Source organism: Aedes aegypti, chromosome 2 (assembly GCF_002204515.2).
Source record: "Aedes aegypti strain LVP_AGWG chromosome 2, AaegL5.0 Primary Assembly, whole genome shotgun sequence".
NCBI lineage: Eukaryota > Metazoa > Arthropoda > Insecta > Diptera > Culicidae > Aedes > Aedes aegypti.
Window position 1 is genome coordinate 263,969,042 of NC_035108.1, and position 16,080 is coordinate 263,985,121.

The window sequence follows — 16,080 nt, forward strand, 5'->3', positions numbered from 1 at the left end:
AGTCGTTCTTACTAAAACATCACATAACAGTTTTTTCACAAATTTCTGCCTGAGAGACAATTCCTAAACTGTTAAGCATTAATTAAACATTTTCGTGGTATGTGCACACACATACATTGTGAATTCCTGTGCTATCGAGAAGCCTACAATGTTTAGGCCTCAAAATCATGTACGCCTCTTTAAGAGACATCATCAATAGACGCTTTTGAACTTGTTCTTTACTACCATTTCGGTACTCAGAAACGAAGTCATTGGCTCCTGGCATAGGCCTACCAATATCATCACTATCAAAGAAATCAATAACAACCTGTTTATCTGTTTCACTAATTCCATGCCCACTTTGAGCCCTTGTGGTACACAAGCCCCCTGTTCATTCACAAGTTGTTTCACTTGTCTTACCATGTAAATTGGTGCCTCGAACTCCTCGACAATTTTGTTGATCGACCACGACTAACCGGTAATATTTTCAACTGGTCATTTCTGTCCATGACCGCTTGTTGGTGGTTGTGGATTTTGATTCACTTCGTCTCCACCCGAACGTCGTTTTTTCTTAGGCGGACTTCTGTGGAGCCTGATCACTAAGCGACATGACTCACAAATATGCATAGTTTCATCAAGCTGATGACTATATCTCATAGCACGTATGTGTTCGATCATTGTTGGTGACAAGTTTCGCAACTGGCTACACCTGCACTTAGGATTGTTTATACCGGCGCAACATCTCGAAATTTTAATGCGCGATAAATCTTGTTGATCCATCTTTAACTTCTTTTCACAAATGACTTAGATAAAATGAAAAGAGTTTTATTGACATCAAGCTTAAATAGTTATACGCATAGGTAGAACGACAATTATAAGTTAAATACCTATCTTTCTATACACTCACGCGGTGATTGTTGAGTAACTCAGGTCGTTAAAGGACATTTTAGGTTGATAACAATACAAACATTATTTCTTATTCATCTGGCTTGTAACGCAGGTACGTTTAGTAGTATTTTCTAGAAGAAAATTTAATGGGGTATGGATCAGGTTGTTCCTTTTCAATGTTTGCAATCTTTCGAACCATAAAAATACGTCGGATTGTTAGACGGAGTTGATTTTCTCATAGACAGAGGCAAAATCCATAGATTGCCTTCATTTAAAAAACATAATCTCTGCATAATTCCGTTTTTTAACTATTCTCAATAAAAAATACAATTTTTTTCTGATTCCAACTCATTTATCACTTGAAAACACGATCATATTTGACGGTTTAAAACAAAATCTTTGAAAAAAAAAATCAGTTTTGGACTTGAAAAATTCGTTGTTAGAAAAACTATTTCCCTTAGATATGCCCAATTTGCAATGTATGGACGACTTTTAGTAAATTTAATTACGAAATTTTTTGCTTAAGGATGATTAAAATCTGAAATGGCCGTTTTTTTTAAATCGACTTTAAAGTTTTGAATATTTTTTTTTCAGTGTAGAAAATGTGTTTTTATTTTTTCAATATTTTTCTCTAAAACGTCAGGAAATTTCACGACAGTCCCCCATACAACACTTTTTTGTAGGTCTTACCGGTTTCGAGTTATACGGGTTTATAAAAAAAGTAAAAAAAAAAACTTTGACCCTTTCCAAATGTTAGTCTAGATCGATTTTGAAAAAACAAAGTATGTAAAGTATCTTAGTGTCACATAGTCTTCACACCCAGAAAGTTTCATTGAATTCTGAAGGGGTGCTGCCAATCCCTTTGTCGAGTTGGCGTGAAATCCGTCTTATAGGGCGTTGCATATGCCTCTAGGCGTTTAACGTTATATGGAAATTTCTGACTTAGATTACAAAACTGGTTCCAGTTTGTTAAAATAATTTTCGCTACGAGATTTGAGACCATATTCAAGTTCTATGATAACTAGGCTGTCAAATGTAAGCGACGAACTATTCAAAACTACATCAAATAGTGATTGTAGAACAGAATGGTCGTAATCGTTTCGAAATTGCTAAAATTGCATCAATTTTTAATATTTGAATATAAAGTCTCAAATGTTCTCGATTCAAATGAAAATAGCATTGACATGAAGTGTCATACTAATATTCTTTACTTTTGCATTTGTTTTGCTTAACTGATTAACATATATTATCTTATTTCGTTTAGTAAGTGTTGCGTCCCACACCATCAAAGTTACACGCGTTATTAAAGATACCTCGTTTTACGGTAACATTGATAACCCGTGTAAACAATATTCAATAATATTTAAAACACCGTTACTAACTTAGGTCATGGCCCCGGCAGCCTTCATATTCGTCTTCCATAAATTTTAGAAGACTCATTAATTTATTTATTTTTTGAAAGTTCTTTCAGGAACAGCAAAAGTTACAGATCTATATAAGAAATATTCAAAGCGATTATATATTCTCCATGCAGTTATGAAGTGCAAATCAGAACCAATTACATATAAATTGTTTTAGATTTATGCTGAAGAAACCAGAGCACTGAATAACCTCTATGGTTGGTACCGTAAAATCGGGTGTAATTGATCAGAAGGGTGAAATTGATCATCGAATCACACAGTTTTATTTATTCGTAATGGAGCACAAATATCAATGTAAGCTGCAGTAGGTGAACGTTGTTGGTCGTAACTATTGTCGAATTGTGTGATGTGAAGTTTTTTGCGTTAAAGAATCTTTATTACTATGAAAATTATATTAAATTTCAAAATCATGGACGGTGTAGTATTGACAAACACCTATGGAGTTCTATTTCTAAGCAAGGATTTGAACATGGTATAAACCTGAAAGTTTGTGAGGATGCTTGAGATATATCCCCAAACCAGATTTCATAACCAAAACTCGTACCAATTAGCTCATATGGTTGAAATAATTGAATTTCTGTTAGATATCATTGATTTCCTTAGGAAATTGCATACATTCAGGCGTTTTCCGCGTATTTCTTGAAATTTAACTATTCGTTGTTTATATAAATATTGCATTGTTAAGAATTTGACAAGCATATTTTGATTCAGGGAGCTCAAATTTATCATGTAGAGTTGTTCTGAAAACTAACAACAATGGAACTGACAAGTGATCAATTTCACCCCGAAATGAGATCCTCTGATTTTTTTTATTTTAGAGATATTTGTTAACACTAAAATAACATTTGTTAGAAAATTTCGGTACATGAGTCGATGAGGCTCACCTTCGTACTTGTTTTCCTGCATTTTGCTTTGTTAACATTATAGAAAACAGACTAGAAAAAACGTGAAAAATGATCAATTTCACCCGAAATTACGGTATTAGCCCCATTGTTTTCAAGCTATGTTTAAGAGCGAAAAAGGGAGAATTTCGCCACGAAATGGCTAATAAGATAGACATTTAATTTCCCAGGGACAGAGAAAATGCATAAACGTCCATTTTAAGGTGAAGATGAATCGAAGCCATACCTCAAATTTTCAAAAGCACGGATCTGAGGAACCAAACATCCGTTTAAGTTGAAAACTTAATCGATTAGTCACTCGCTGGTGGTGACCTGAGAGAGACTCGCGAAGAGGAAAAATATCAACGTCATATGCAGCCCAGATTCCGCTGTCACGAAACGTCAAATGCAGCCCGCTGTTTTTATGACTGCAAAAGTTAAAAGTATTGTATTCACAATAAACTGTTATTAAAAACCTCGATCGGGAGAGTAGTATTTTCCAAAGTTACTGATAAATCTAAACACAAGATTAGTTATGTCTAATGTCTGCAACGTTTGCTGACATGAAATTTCACTCAAAAGGCTATTTAAAATTCAGTGTGATGCAAACTGCAATATTTTTTTGCTGAGATGTTCATGTGAGAGTTTGAACGGCATGCGCATGATTGATGAAAACACTGAGTGGAATAAGAAAAAAACTCAGCAATCGCAGAAAAAGAAGACCGTCTCCGCGAGTCTCGTCTCAGGTGGTGACCAATCGATTGAGTTTTCAACTCAAACAGGTGTTCGGTTCTTCAGATTTGTGCTCTTGAAAATTTGAGGTATGGCTTCGATTCATCTTCACCTTAATTGATTGCGATTTTTTTTACTTATCTCGTTTATTTGGCAGGCTCAGGCGCCGTAGGGCATAACAGAGCCGAAATCTTTTCTTTTTATTTGATTGCGATGCTGTATAGATTTATGATTCACGTATGTGAAATGTGATCTGCGTAATAGCAACTCTATTTGACGAGATATTCACCATTTAATCCAACTCTGATCCATATCTGTGTGCTATCCATAACTGTGGGGTGACTGTACCATTATGACCATAATTTGAGTGGTTTCGGTTTATCGTGTACAGTTTGTTTACAAATTGTAAAGTAGGCCATGGCGCAAGAATGAAACTAGGTTGTCTAAACAAACAGTTTACAGTTCGCCAATGCTTTGCCTATAACTGCATATTTATCACATTCGACATTTTCGAGTTACAGTCGCCTCTCTACATCTTGATATCGAAGGGACCATCGAGATGGGCCGTCCACAATTTACGTAACGCTATAAGGAGAGGGGGTAGGCTCAAGCGTTCAGACTCATACAACATTTGGAATTTTTTTCTTATGCAAAAAGCGTTACGGTATAATTCACTTACCTGTATCAGCTGTTTGACTTGAAAGTGTAGAGATCGATAAGATTCCACTAAAAAATTAATGAAAGCGTATACGGTGAACAGCTAAAAATATAGGAACTATAAATCCCATTCCAATGTACGAATCTCTAATGCTTACCAGTGAAACAAATGAGTGATTAATCCATTCGAAACATGCTACAGTAACCGATGTAAAGCCACGCACAACAATTTCCATTGAAAATGAACATGGGACCGAGAATTCAAAAATGTCGCTCTGATATCCCGCTGATATCCAACGAAATTACTGAATTCCGGCGATATTCGATTCGAGCTCACATGGAATGAAAATGAAACGCAACCGATTCCAAACTTTGTCTACGAGAGACTAAAACTGGGCACGTTGGCAGTACATAATGCAAAAATAATCCTTGGGCAAGCTAAACAGGCGACACAGGCACATGTATTTTCCTATTAGCAATTGACTCGTCCTTCGTCTTCGCTGTAGCAATTAATTTCCTTTAGTTCCAGTATGCTTTCTTTCCAATACGAACTGATTCAATTTAAAATTAGAAGTAGAATATTAGTGTATTTTCTTCGATCCATTTCACAGAAACATTGAACTACATTTTCTTTTGTGGACTTAAATATGTTTATCATGAAAAATGCTTGGATTGAGATGAATGAATAACAATTTACACCTTCAATATTGGAATCCACTGAACAAGTTATCAATATGTTAAATATGACGTTAAATAGAGTTATCCTATCTGTTTTTATGGCAGCAACATTATCTTACGATTAGATCTTATCCATTTGTCAGATTATTCTCAAAACAGGAACGACACTGAGAACGTTTATTGGCAGTTGTGCGCATTTTTGTTCTTCTAAATAAATACTTATATTTATTTCAACAGAGTTATGACTTGAATGTATTTTACAAGGCTTTCACAATTAGAACACATGATTTGTAGCATTTTCGTCAACTATTAAAACAATAATCATAGGCTTAGGATCGGTGGTTTGTACGCATTCGTTTCTATCATACAGAGGAAGAAGCGTCCAAGAAGGCACATCAGTTAGAGTTCTCTTGGTTACTCAATACTACACTTGCATAGGAAAGAAGCCTCTCGGAGCATTTCGTTACTTTTTTTTACAGAATAAGTATTATGTTTTTGGTATGTCAGAGTTCCTCAAAAAAGCATGAGGCAATTTTTCGCTACACTCGTAATGCTGCTACAACTCTTGTTAAGCGTAATGGCTTGATGAATGTTCTACTATTTACAGAGGCAGTTGTGCCACTATTCAATTAACTGCCAGACACTCGCTCAGCAACACATTGTGGAGGTTGTCCATATCGGTCCAATCTTTTCGTTCGTTTCGAATCACAACATTTCGTATGCAGCCCTTGAAGTTCTCGCGCAGAAGAAGTGTCCCGCTCGGTGCGGTATCTAGAAATGGGAGATAAAAGTCCGTGAAAAACACTGCAGTATTTTCGAAAGAATAACAAATCTTACCAGGAAGCCCTCCAATGTAGAGGGGGGCCTTGGTGGCCACCCTTCGTAGGACATCGTTGGATTGTACCAGTAGAGTGTTGGGCGGATAGTCGTCCACCCGAAGCACTATCTGATGATCTTCGTACAGTGCGGATACGTTGTGCCACCGGTTGTCACACAAAGTGTACTTGGAAGGCAGTGTGCTCTGAACTCGGATGGGATACCCATCACCAACGTCGATGGAAAGAATAACCTGAAATGATACAAAGGCAGAGTTTCGATGCACAATATGAGTCAATATGATTCAAATAAGGGTCCTTCTTTTTCATTATGAGATGGACTACTTCAATTCGAGATGAATTCACACAAATAATTTTATTTTACAGTTTTAGGATAGGGTTTTGAGACATGTACATAAGTTCACACTTCCCGAATAAGATATAAGATATTTTACTCTGGTATGTTTTTTACAAAGGAAAAATCTGTAGGAGTGTGGGATAGACGCACTACCGCCAACCCGCTTAATCCAGCTACATTCTTTGTCATAATTATGGGCACAATCCTTGGTTTCAAACCGTTTCTTCCTGGAACCACCTTATGGTATTACTTTGGAGATACATACAGCCCTTTAAAAGAATTAGCTTCACTATGCTGCCTGTCATAGCTGTCTCAAACATTATTATAGGGGACCAAATTCTCCTGAGTAACCCTTTACAGCCTTCTCTTGGTTAGCACTCCATAGGCGTTGCAATTTTAGCATAATCTGTAAGACGACTACATTACTGCATTCCTCACACGCCACACGATATTCTCCACTTGCAGTTTATCCACATCAGCAATCATCAGGTACTGTCTAGTTTCCCATGGTTTCTTCTATACCAACCATACATTTTTGTTATTAGGCGATGGGTCTGTCAACCTTTAACGAAGATGGTCTATTCCTGCTGCCAAGCATTGTATCATCACTCTAGTTGTGAACTCCTCTTATACATCTTTGGTTGAAGCGTTCGACATCTTCCTTGATGATGAGGCCGATGGACGTAATCCCAGCTACTGTGAAAACAGTCTTTTTGGAAACATTCGATATTCGCTTGCAACTCTGAAGCTCATAAGTCTATAGGAAAACATGGTCCAATACGTACTGATGGGGTGAAACGGCTCGAATCATTAGACCATTCCTAGAACGTTTCAGTTCATGTTTTTTTGCCTAACGATGTTGAAATACGTTTACCCGAGAGTTGCCGCTACAACACACGAGTATAAACTCATAGATTTTCCTTCAACTTACCAGTGAAATTGATTTTTTTTTCACATTTTTGCCTAAGTCGTAAGCTTTTATGATAATTTTATAAATCAATAAGCGTTTCCATGCCATAGTGGGTTGTGTTTGATCCTTCGACCTTGACGCTTGCTCCTGCGGGGGCGGGATGTGGGCAGGATCACACATGTCCCGCGTTGTTCGCGTAGTGAAATGAAAAAGCACCGCAGATCGTTAGTAGTGTTGATCGCGTCGCTTGTTCCTGCATGGGCGAGTGATGAACACTTGTTCGGCGTACAATGCGATAATCGAATTATTTCGCGATTCCGATTAGGCGTGATTGTATCATGGATCGCATCACCAATCATTGGTGACTCCCAGATCTTTACCTTATCCCACTAACCCAACATCCTTTCCATGACAACTGTGGAGATGCAGAGATACACTCGGTCTCTAGTAACAACGGTTATCAAACTAATATTTCTTCTCTTTCCCGATGACCGTAAGGACGTGGCCGGCGCCGTTATTGACTTTTAATATTTAAGCTCTTGATTTGTGCACATTGAAGAATGGTAAGCTAATCCCAAGCCCCATTCATTAATTCCCTGTGCAATAGACTGGCCCAGCTCAGCATGGGACAAAAATAAAGTTGTATAATTCCATGGGGCACCCCCCAGGATTATTCCTTACGAAGACTTCCTGAAAATTTTAGCATATTTGGACGTTCCATGAGCTGGCGCAATTGAATTGAAGTTAATAATTGTTGATCGCGGTCAATTGAACCCAGTATGTCAGAAACACTACTTGATACCATAACAAACAATATTGTACAAGGTTGTATGATGATTAAATTTGAGAAAGTTGGTGTTTTAACTATCTGAAGTAGATTTGAAATATTGCTAAGTGTTTCTTCAACTTAGCTGGGTCGTAGTCATTAAGCGCATCATAGCCACCTATGATGCTGGGCGAGCTACGGAACAAGGTGCATGCACAAATGTGATTGTACGGGAGTGCTGTTCTATGTCTAACTTTCAACAACTGAAAGGTTAATGAAAATTAGCTTAAATCTAGATACAACCTTTTGCAACTATGTTCATTAGGGTATAAACTAGTGTATCTGTCATTCTGGGCTCAATTGAACGAGATTAACTAGTATACGGAACGAAACAGTAACATAGGGTCAATTTTCAATGTATTTAAGACGAGTATTTCATACAAACTTCAAATTGAATGCGCCAGCTGGGGGAGCAACCAAATGAGTTGAAATTTTGAGAGAGCTTTTTTCTTACCCTAAGACACATACCGTAATTTCGGGTGAAATTGATCATTTTTCACTGTTTTCTTGGTATGCTTTCTAAACTGTTATCAATATCATACAACTAAATGCAGGAAAACAAGTACGACGATGAACCTCATTGGCTCATGTACCGAAATGTTTCAAAAAATGTGATGTTAGTGCCAAAAATCTGGTCTAAAATTAAAAATCGGGGAATCCCATTTCGGGGTGAAATTGATCACTTGTCAATGTTATTATTGTTAGTTTCGAAATCAACTTTACATACTTAATTTGGGCCTCCTGAATCCAAATCTGCTTGCCAAATTCTTAACAAGACAATATTTAAGGAAATAATCAATAATTAAATTTCAAGAATGCCGCGAAAAACGCCTAAATGTAGGCAATTTCCAAAGGAATTCCCTACTTTGTTGCAAAAAATTGAATTTTTCAACAAAACTAGCAAATTGGTAAGAGTTTTGATAGTAAAATCTGTTTTGGAGATATATTGTTAGCATTCTCACAAACTTTCAGGTTTACACCATGTCCAAATCCTTGTTTAGAACTAGAAGTTCATAGATGATGATCAATTTCACACTAAACTTGATTCTGAAATTTTACATTATTTTCATAGAAATAAACATTCTGTGGCACAAAAAACTTCACTATACACAATTAGACATTATTTAAGACAAACAACGTTCATTAACTATAAGCTGCAATGAGCTTGGTGCACTATTAGTAAGAAATAAAATCGCGTGACACGCTGATCAATTTCACCCTACTGATCAATTACACCCGAATTTACGGTAGATCAAGGAATCATCCCGGATGTATGGAAGCGACAGAAATTGGTGCTACTACCAAAGGCGGGGAAGCCACCAGGTGACTCGTCGGCGTATAGACCTATCTATCTAATAGATACGACGGGCAAGTTATTGGAGAGGTTGATCCGCTAGTGCCGTATACGGAAGGTGCGGACCATACCAAGTTGTTTTGTCACATTAGTAATTATAACCGCATAACAGTCACATTGAGATTATAAATGTGCCTCATAATGTAATAGCAATGACATTTCTATCAGAATTATTTTCAGACTATTCACCTAGTATGCAATATAAGTTGTACAAAATATCAGCCTCATATAAGCACTTTTGAGTTCCTGGTAATTTTTTGAAATATTAGTTTCCTCCCATACTGCAATAAAATGCATACTTGGTATTCCATTTACTCAATGCCTACGTTTGTCGAATGTTACATATATGCAGTTATGGGCAGTGCAGTTGTGTAAGCTTCTAGAAAGCTATTTTGATGGTAGGAATCTACAGTAGGACACAGAGGTGGGGCAAAAAATCGTTCGAATAATTGCAGGAGTACCTCAAGGTTCAAAACTGGGCTCGATTTTATGGAAAGCGATGTACGATGACGTACTGAATGCTGCCCCTTCCGGCGAGGGGTTAAGATTGTTGGCTTCGCGACGACATTACCCTTGTGGTCTATGGCGAATCGATGGAAAAATTAGAGTTGACAGCAGCGCACTCTATCTACATAGTTGTGAAATGGATAAAGTCTTGGAAACTAAGACTGGCCTGTCACAAGACTAAGGTGGTGGTGGACAACAACCGCAAGTCCGAGTAACGGGCGTTTTTCTCGGTAGGTGATTGCACCATAGAGTGCAAGCGATCCCTTAGGCATCTTGAGATAATAATCGATGACAAGCTCAGCTTTTACAGCCACGTTGAATGTGCCTGTAAAAAGGCATCTACGGCTAAAGCGTCATTTATTTTTAACTTTTTTATTTCTGAAACCCATTATCTATCATTCCATGAGTAAGCAAGCCAATGTCTTGCGATTTTGATTTACACCATAATACTTACATTTCCATTGGAAATCTCCAGCGAGAAGGCAGGGAACCCATTGATGGGTTCGGCAACACTCATCAAAATTCCGTTCACTTCCGACGTTCGGAGTTCGAGATCAACATCCATAAACTTTCCAACGTTGAAGTTACGCTCTACAATGAAATCAGTTATCATCAAACACGACTTGCTCCACAAGTAAAACGGACTTACTGTATATGGCATAAGCGTCACCCGGGAAATATGAACCTTGCTCGATTCGCGGGAAGCACTGTCCAACATTCATGTGCCGCCCTGGCCGTGCCAGATCTTGAGTATTGTTGTTCACCGAAAACTTCTTCAAACATCCCTTGAACTCCTCCGGCTTCGGTTGCAGCTCTTTCGGCAGTAGTGTTTCGTCTGGAATGCCTCCAATAAAAAGATTGTTGGCAGCATTCAGTTTCTTTGGTAGTTTGATTTGCGCCGAGCTGAGGCCGTTCTCAGTTTGCACGCTCAGAGTTGCTTTCTTCTTGATACTGTTCAGTGATACGTGATGCCACTGGCCGTCGTTGAGCTTCACCGGCAGCACCAGCTGATCCCGTTTGCGACCCCGCACCGTTAATGCCAAGGATCCATCCTTTAGCCCCAGGGTTATGAAGTGCTTCGCTTTGTCTTTAGAGCCCTGTTGAATAAAATGGTCATGATTGGATTTTGTTTGTGCTTGAACAATATTTGAAAACTTTACCAATGCTACGAATAACACTCCATTAGGGTAGAAGGTGCGGAAATCGAACTGGATGTTGAAATTTCGCTGCCACAGGTGACGAGCTGCAACGTTGACTATCGAGTGACTCTGAGGTTTATCACCATACTTGAAAGCATTCGGTTCATAAGAGTAGCTTCCAACCTGGAATCGATCCTAGATATTAATTGCAAGATCAGAGAAGCTTATAGTGCAACCGAATTACCTGTGTTACTGAGCTAAGCTTTTTTGTGTTTGTGTGAAAATTAGTGCCAGTTTAGTACCAGATAAAAGATACACCCAATTGAAGTTAGAAGTGTGTAACTGCTCGTGAAAAAACTAAAACTATGTGCCAGAAACCAATTTTAAACTAAAACCTTCACCAATATAACCAATAAAGTAAGCAATAGAAAATAAAGTAACAATGAACTGAGGATATTGAAACCAATTGCTGTGACATGGAAACAACATGCAAAACTAAATAAATTACTAGTTATGAAGTTCTAGACTGCGTTCGAGCTAACTTCGCTAACAACCGTTAGTATTATCAACACTCTGTAAGTACAGAAATTTTCAAAAATAGGTTAATTATAGCGTTAAAACCCTGCTTGGTCAAAAATAATAAGATTTTACAACACCTACCCTATTGCATCCCTCTGGTGGAGGTTTGAAGCTGCGACTGAAAGGTTGAGTCTGCTGTAGCGTCGTATGCAGAATGTTGGAACCCATTTCTGGACCAGATCGACCCATCTGAACGTTGGTGAAATTGAGAGCCTCATCGAACGATACCGTTCGATTGTTGAACACAACGTTGGCAATGACGCCCTTCAAGCCGTTGAATGATTTGGAGAGCGAATCAAATGCTGGATCATCTGGAACACCTCCCAGAAATAGACCTCCTAGTTCTCCTGGCATGTTGACCAAGGCTTGCTGCTTAGGCAATGACTTAGCTCCCTGAAACTCGTCGTCAACTCGAAGTTCTACTGCTCTGCCTCGCTTTATCACTTTGAGAACGTGATATTCTCCATCGTTCAAGGTATTGTTCGATTCTAGTTCAACTCGACCTGCTCCTGAGTCTACCCATAGATTTAGCTTTCCTTCGTAAAGGAATACGGAATAGTTTCCGCGCATGTCTTTCGAATCGTATTCGTTGGACAAACTAGACGGGAATCCAGACAACAATAGAGAGCAATTCGGTTCCAGCGTGCGGAAAACGAACCCGAAGTTGGCTCGTTTCCTTAGGCTATGAGAGGGAAACTCTACAAAACCATTTCCGTAGAATCCTGCTCTACTTATGGTATCAATACAAGAGCCTTCTATACCAAAATGTTTCGAGCTATCCAGTGGATCGTAAGAAACACCAGTTATTTGTACTCCTTTCAGGCAGCCAAGGAAAGCATGATCCGCACCGGGTGCTTTGGTTGTTCCAGATTTGAAGCCAGGAGGCACTCCTCCTAGATAGTAGTTTTCGCTCAAATTGGGTAACATTCCTGAGTTGATCGGTTTCGTTGGTGCCCCTCGGAACTCTTCTTTGTTGTCCACCTTCAGAATTCCATTTTCAGTACTACCTTTGGAAAATGATCGGGCAGCTTCAACAACCACCCACTGACCGGTATTATAACGATTAGTGGTATTGATCTCCAGTTTTGAGTCACCTCCGTAGTCTACACGGAATACCAACCGGCCTTGGTAGAGGGTGAGTGAAATTGAACGGTTCTGAAATATGATTATGTGAGATTTAGTTGTAGATGATAAAAATCCAACATTACTTACATTGACTTCGTCCAGCGCTAGGAAAATCAAAGCATTCTCGTCCAATGTCTTGAAGCTTAAAGTCAAACTGAATTGATTCTTGCTCCTATGGCTTGATGACTTCTGCAGCACAGCGTAGCCTTCTCCATTGAAATGTCTCTCGCTGGTTGTGCTGGAGCTTTCTTGAGGCCCTAGCATGGCCCCTTCGCAGTTTCCGGTAGAAGACATGAAATGCCACAAACCAAGCTGCCGTTGGTCTATGTACAATTGACTCAAAACTACCCCAAGACCATCTCTAGCCAGCAGCTCAGGAGTTTGTAGATGTTCTGGGACTCCACCTATCCAAATCCTACTGCTTGGACCCATGGTGATTGTGGAAAATGAAGCGCTACTCGCTCCTTCAACGGAATGGGTAGGAACTAATACACCACTATGCGTCATTCGTCGGACGTTCAGGTAAGCCAAGTTGAGAGTGCGATTTGCTTCGATGAAATACCACGCGTCGTCATACTTTGGATCACGCTGCTTTATTTCCGTTGGATGAGTGATCACCACCGCTTTATCTCCAAGATTCCAAACCAAACGTATTCTTCTTTTGTGCATTTCAAGCGCAACAAATCGATGATTCTCTCCTTGCATGTAGATCAGTGGTGAATCGTTGATGTCAGAGTTTAAGGCCACAGACATCATGATGCGATTAGTGGTAGATGGGCCATACGATACCGGAGCGTATGATCGCACGCAATCACTTTGAGACTCGAGGGATACACGGATCTAGAAGAAAGTTATAAGAATCATATAAATACTTTATAACACGTTTTTAACTTACCCCTTCTGCTGCATGCTTAGCCCGGGCAATCTTATCCTTCAACTCTTGAAGTTGAGCCGAAAAAGACGCATTCCATGTTCTAAATTTCTCACTTTGGATTTTGTCCAACTTCTCTACTCTACTTAGTTCCTTTTTGGCTTTCAAAATGTTACTCAACGACTGTGAAACGTTTTCCTCTGCCATTCCAAACTTTGTGTCCCATTCCGGTTCCAACTTAGCTAGCTTCAATTTCAACTTGTACACATCACTGTTTAACACACCAGCTTCTTCGCGTACAAATTTCATCTGATCTGAGACAATGTTTGCCTGGTCCAATGTTCCCTGTAACTTCTTCATCGCATCGCCTCTTGTGATCAACCCTTCTTCCTCTACAATCTTGTTGTTTTCCACTCCCGCCAGTCGCATTTTGTATTGCAGGCTTTCGACTTGCTTCTCCTTTGACACCATCACTTCGTTCAATTCGTTTGCCTTTTCTAGTTCTTTATGTGCTTTCTTTTCAATATTGGACGAAACATTTGCCGCATGTTCGCTACGCTCTACCAATGAAACACCTCCCAGCGGATAAACCTTGTTGTTCGCTACTCTACCACTGTCGGTTGCGTTGTCTGCGGATTCCTGTGCAGAAACAATAGCGGCAACGATATTCTCATAAGCCATACTGGCTTTCATTGCATTCGCAGCTCCTTTCTCCGTATCCTTAAACAACTGCTGGAATTCGTCCGATTCTTTTTTCAATCGATTTGCATGTTCCTTTGCCACGGGTATCTCATTCCCCGTAAGACTTTCGAATTTCTGATCAAACTCAATAATCGTTTGCTCTAAAGCGTCGTTTAAATATTTCAAGTTTTCCTTGTTTTGCTGTAACTGTTGGTGATTGTCCTTGATCTGCTCATGTTTCACTACACTTTCCGCCATTATATCTTCATCCAAGAACCCATCCACTTCATCAACCATTTCATCGGCCTGCTGAAAACTTCGCTCCACTTCAGCCATCTTTCTTCTGTTTTTGCTGGAAAACGTCTCGGTCAACGTTGCATTATTGAAGACCTCCTTGTTCAACCTCTCAAAGTGTTGCATCCGATCGTTGAACACTCCAACCTCATACATGTAGTCATCCAGTCTTTTATTCTGCCGTAGTAAGATTTCCGATTTGTTCCCCAACAAATCATATTGTTGTTGCGCCCATTCCAGAATCTCCGGACGTCGTTTGCTCTGTGCGTATTTCTGTTTGATATCTTCCAGAAGATCGGTTGCTTCCTTCAATGCTGCTGGTAGTTTGATGTGGCTGTCACTGGTTCCATAGTTGTTCAGAATCCGAATCGTGTCTTCAATTTCGTTTTTCATTTCGTTTACATCGTTTGCCAGTGCGGCAGAGCGTTCCATTGTTTTGATCACTGAAATATCCCGGAATTCGTCCAATCGATTGGCAAGTTTGGTGTGATGTTTGTTCAATCGGGTTGCATTGCGTTTCATCTGGAAAGAAACAATGTTATGAAAATAATTGAATTTATCAATTCCCTAGATTAACTAATTCATAGATCATTTTGAAGAATTTTAAAGGCATGAATCATTAGATCTTTGAACCCTTAGCACAAAGTTAAAAACACTTACGCTATCCAATATGGATTGATCGAAATTGACCACTCGATCTTTGACATCCAACAGCATTCCTACTGAAGCTCCCAGCGTTTCAGATTCTTGTTCAAAGTGCTCCAAATCGATCCAAGGAGCTGGAATTCCGTTCTTGTCGATGTGAGCCGTCTCTCGATCCAAATGATCAGTGAGATAAGTAAAATCATCAATTAGAGTTACAGTACAATTATCACATGCTGCAAAGATACCAAAACATTAACGTTATCCATAAACTATACTGATGACTTACGTTTGCACTTGTAGTTCTGCACAATGTTTTTCGGTTGCTCACAACGATCGCATTTCATCCCGGTGATGCCCGGTTTACAACGGCACTGTCCAGTCCAGGAATCACATTCATCTGATATGCTACCCTCACGATTGCACCCACAAGACTCGCATCGACCATCTTCCAGATGTGGGAATCCAAAGTAACCCTTTTCACAGGCCTCGCATAGCCGTCCAGTGTAGCCTGGTTTACAAATACAGCTCACTTTGTCACCTCGAACGATACAACCTTTTGCGAAGTTCTTCCTCGTTTCCGGACAGGGACATGCATGGCAAGATCCATGACTCGGAGTGCCATAGAATCCATCGGCGCATACTTCACAGTGATCTCCACCGGTATTGTTTCGACAGTTCTGTAACATTGAAATTGATTGAAAAACTTCTATACTACGAACAGCTCATTCAGAAAAGAATCT

At 39.3% G+C, this 16,080-nt stretch overlaps 2 protein-coding genes across 11 annotated transcripts in view; both read right to left on the bottom strand.

The window, feature by feature from the left end:
- LOC5570893 (dual specificity tyrosine-phosphorylation-regulated kinase 2) overlaps nucleotides 1–4,949 on the bottom strand; it is a 414,629-nt gene extending 409,680 nt beyond the window's left edge. For 5 of the 7 annotated variants that reach the window (XR_002500511.1, XR_002500510.1, XM_021844970.1 and 2 more), the window contains exons 1-2: nucleotides 4,717–4,949; nucleotides 4,581–4,661 (exon numbers count right to left, since the gene is read on the bottom strand). Coding sequence is in view for 3 of the 7 variants with exons in the window: in XM_021844970.1 (XP_021700662.1) it covers nucleotides 4,581–4,661; nucleotides 4,717–4,794 (159 nt within the window). In the remaining 4 variants the exon portion in view is untranslated. Of the gene's footprint in view, nucleotides 1–4,580; nucleotides 4,662–4,716 lie in introns of those variants that run through there. The other 2 variants (XM_021844976.1, XM_021844973.1) reach the window with 2 other exon arrangements.
- A 169-nt stretch (nucleotides 4,950–5,118) lies between these two features.
- The window catches only part of LOC5570897 (laminin subunit alpha-1), a 547,286-nt gene continuing 536,324 nt past the window's right edge, over nucleotides 5,119–16,080 (bottom strand). Inside the window, exons 15-25 of one of the 4 annotated variants that reach the window (XR_002500521.1) lie at nucleotides 15,627–16,017; nucleotides 15,356–15,573; nucleotides 13,745–15,217; nucleotides 12,937–13,689; nucleotides 11,806–12,879; nucleotides 11,390–11,718; nucleotides 11,167–11,328; nucleotides 10,656–11,103; nucleotides 10,461–10,597; nucleotides 6,074–6,305; nucleotides 5,119–6,007 (exon numbers count right to left, since the gene is read on the bottom strand). Coding sequence is in view for 3 of the 4 variants with exons in the window: in XM_021844981.1 (XP_021700673.1) it covers nucleotides 5,862–6,007; nucleotides 6,074–6,305; nucleotides 10,461–10,597; nucleotides 10,656–11,103; nucleotides 11,167–11,340; nucleotides 11,806–12,879; nucleotides 12,937–13,689; nucleotides 13,745–15,217; nucleotides 15,356–15,573; nucleotides 15,627–16,017 (5,046 nt within the window). In the remaining variant the exon portion in view is untranslated. Of the gene's footprint in view, nucleotides 6,008–6,073; nucleotides 6,306–10,460; nucleotides 10,598–10,655; nucleotides 11,104–11,166; nucleotides 11,341–11,389; nucleotides 11,719–11,805; nucleotides 12,880–12,936; nucleotides 13,690–13,744; nucleotides 15,218–15,355; nucleotides 15,574–15,626; nucleotides 16,018–16,080 lie in introns of those variants that run through there. The other 3 variants (XM_021844981.1, XM_021844982.1, XM_021844983.1) reach the window with 3 other exon arrangements.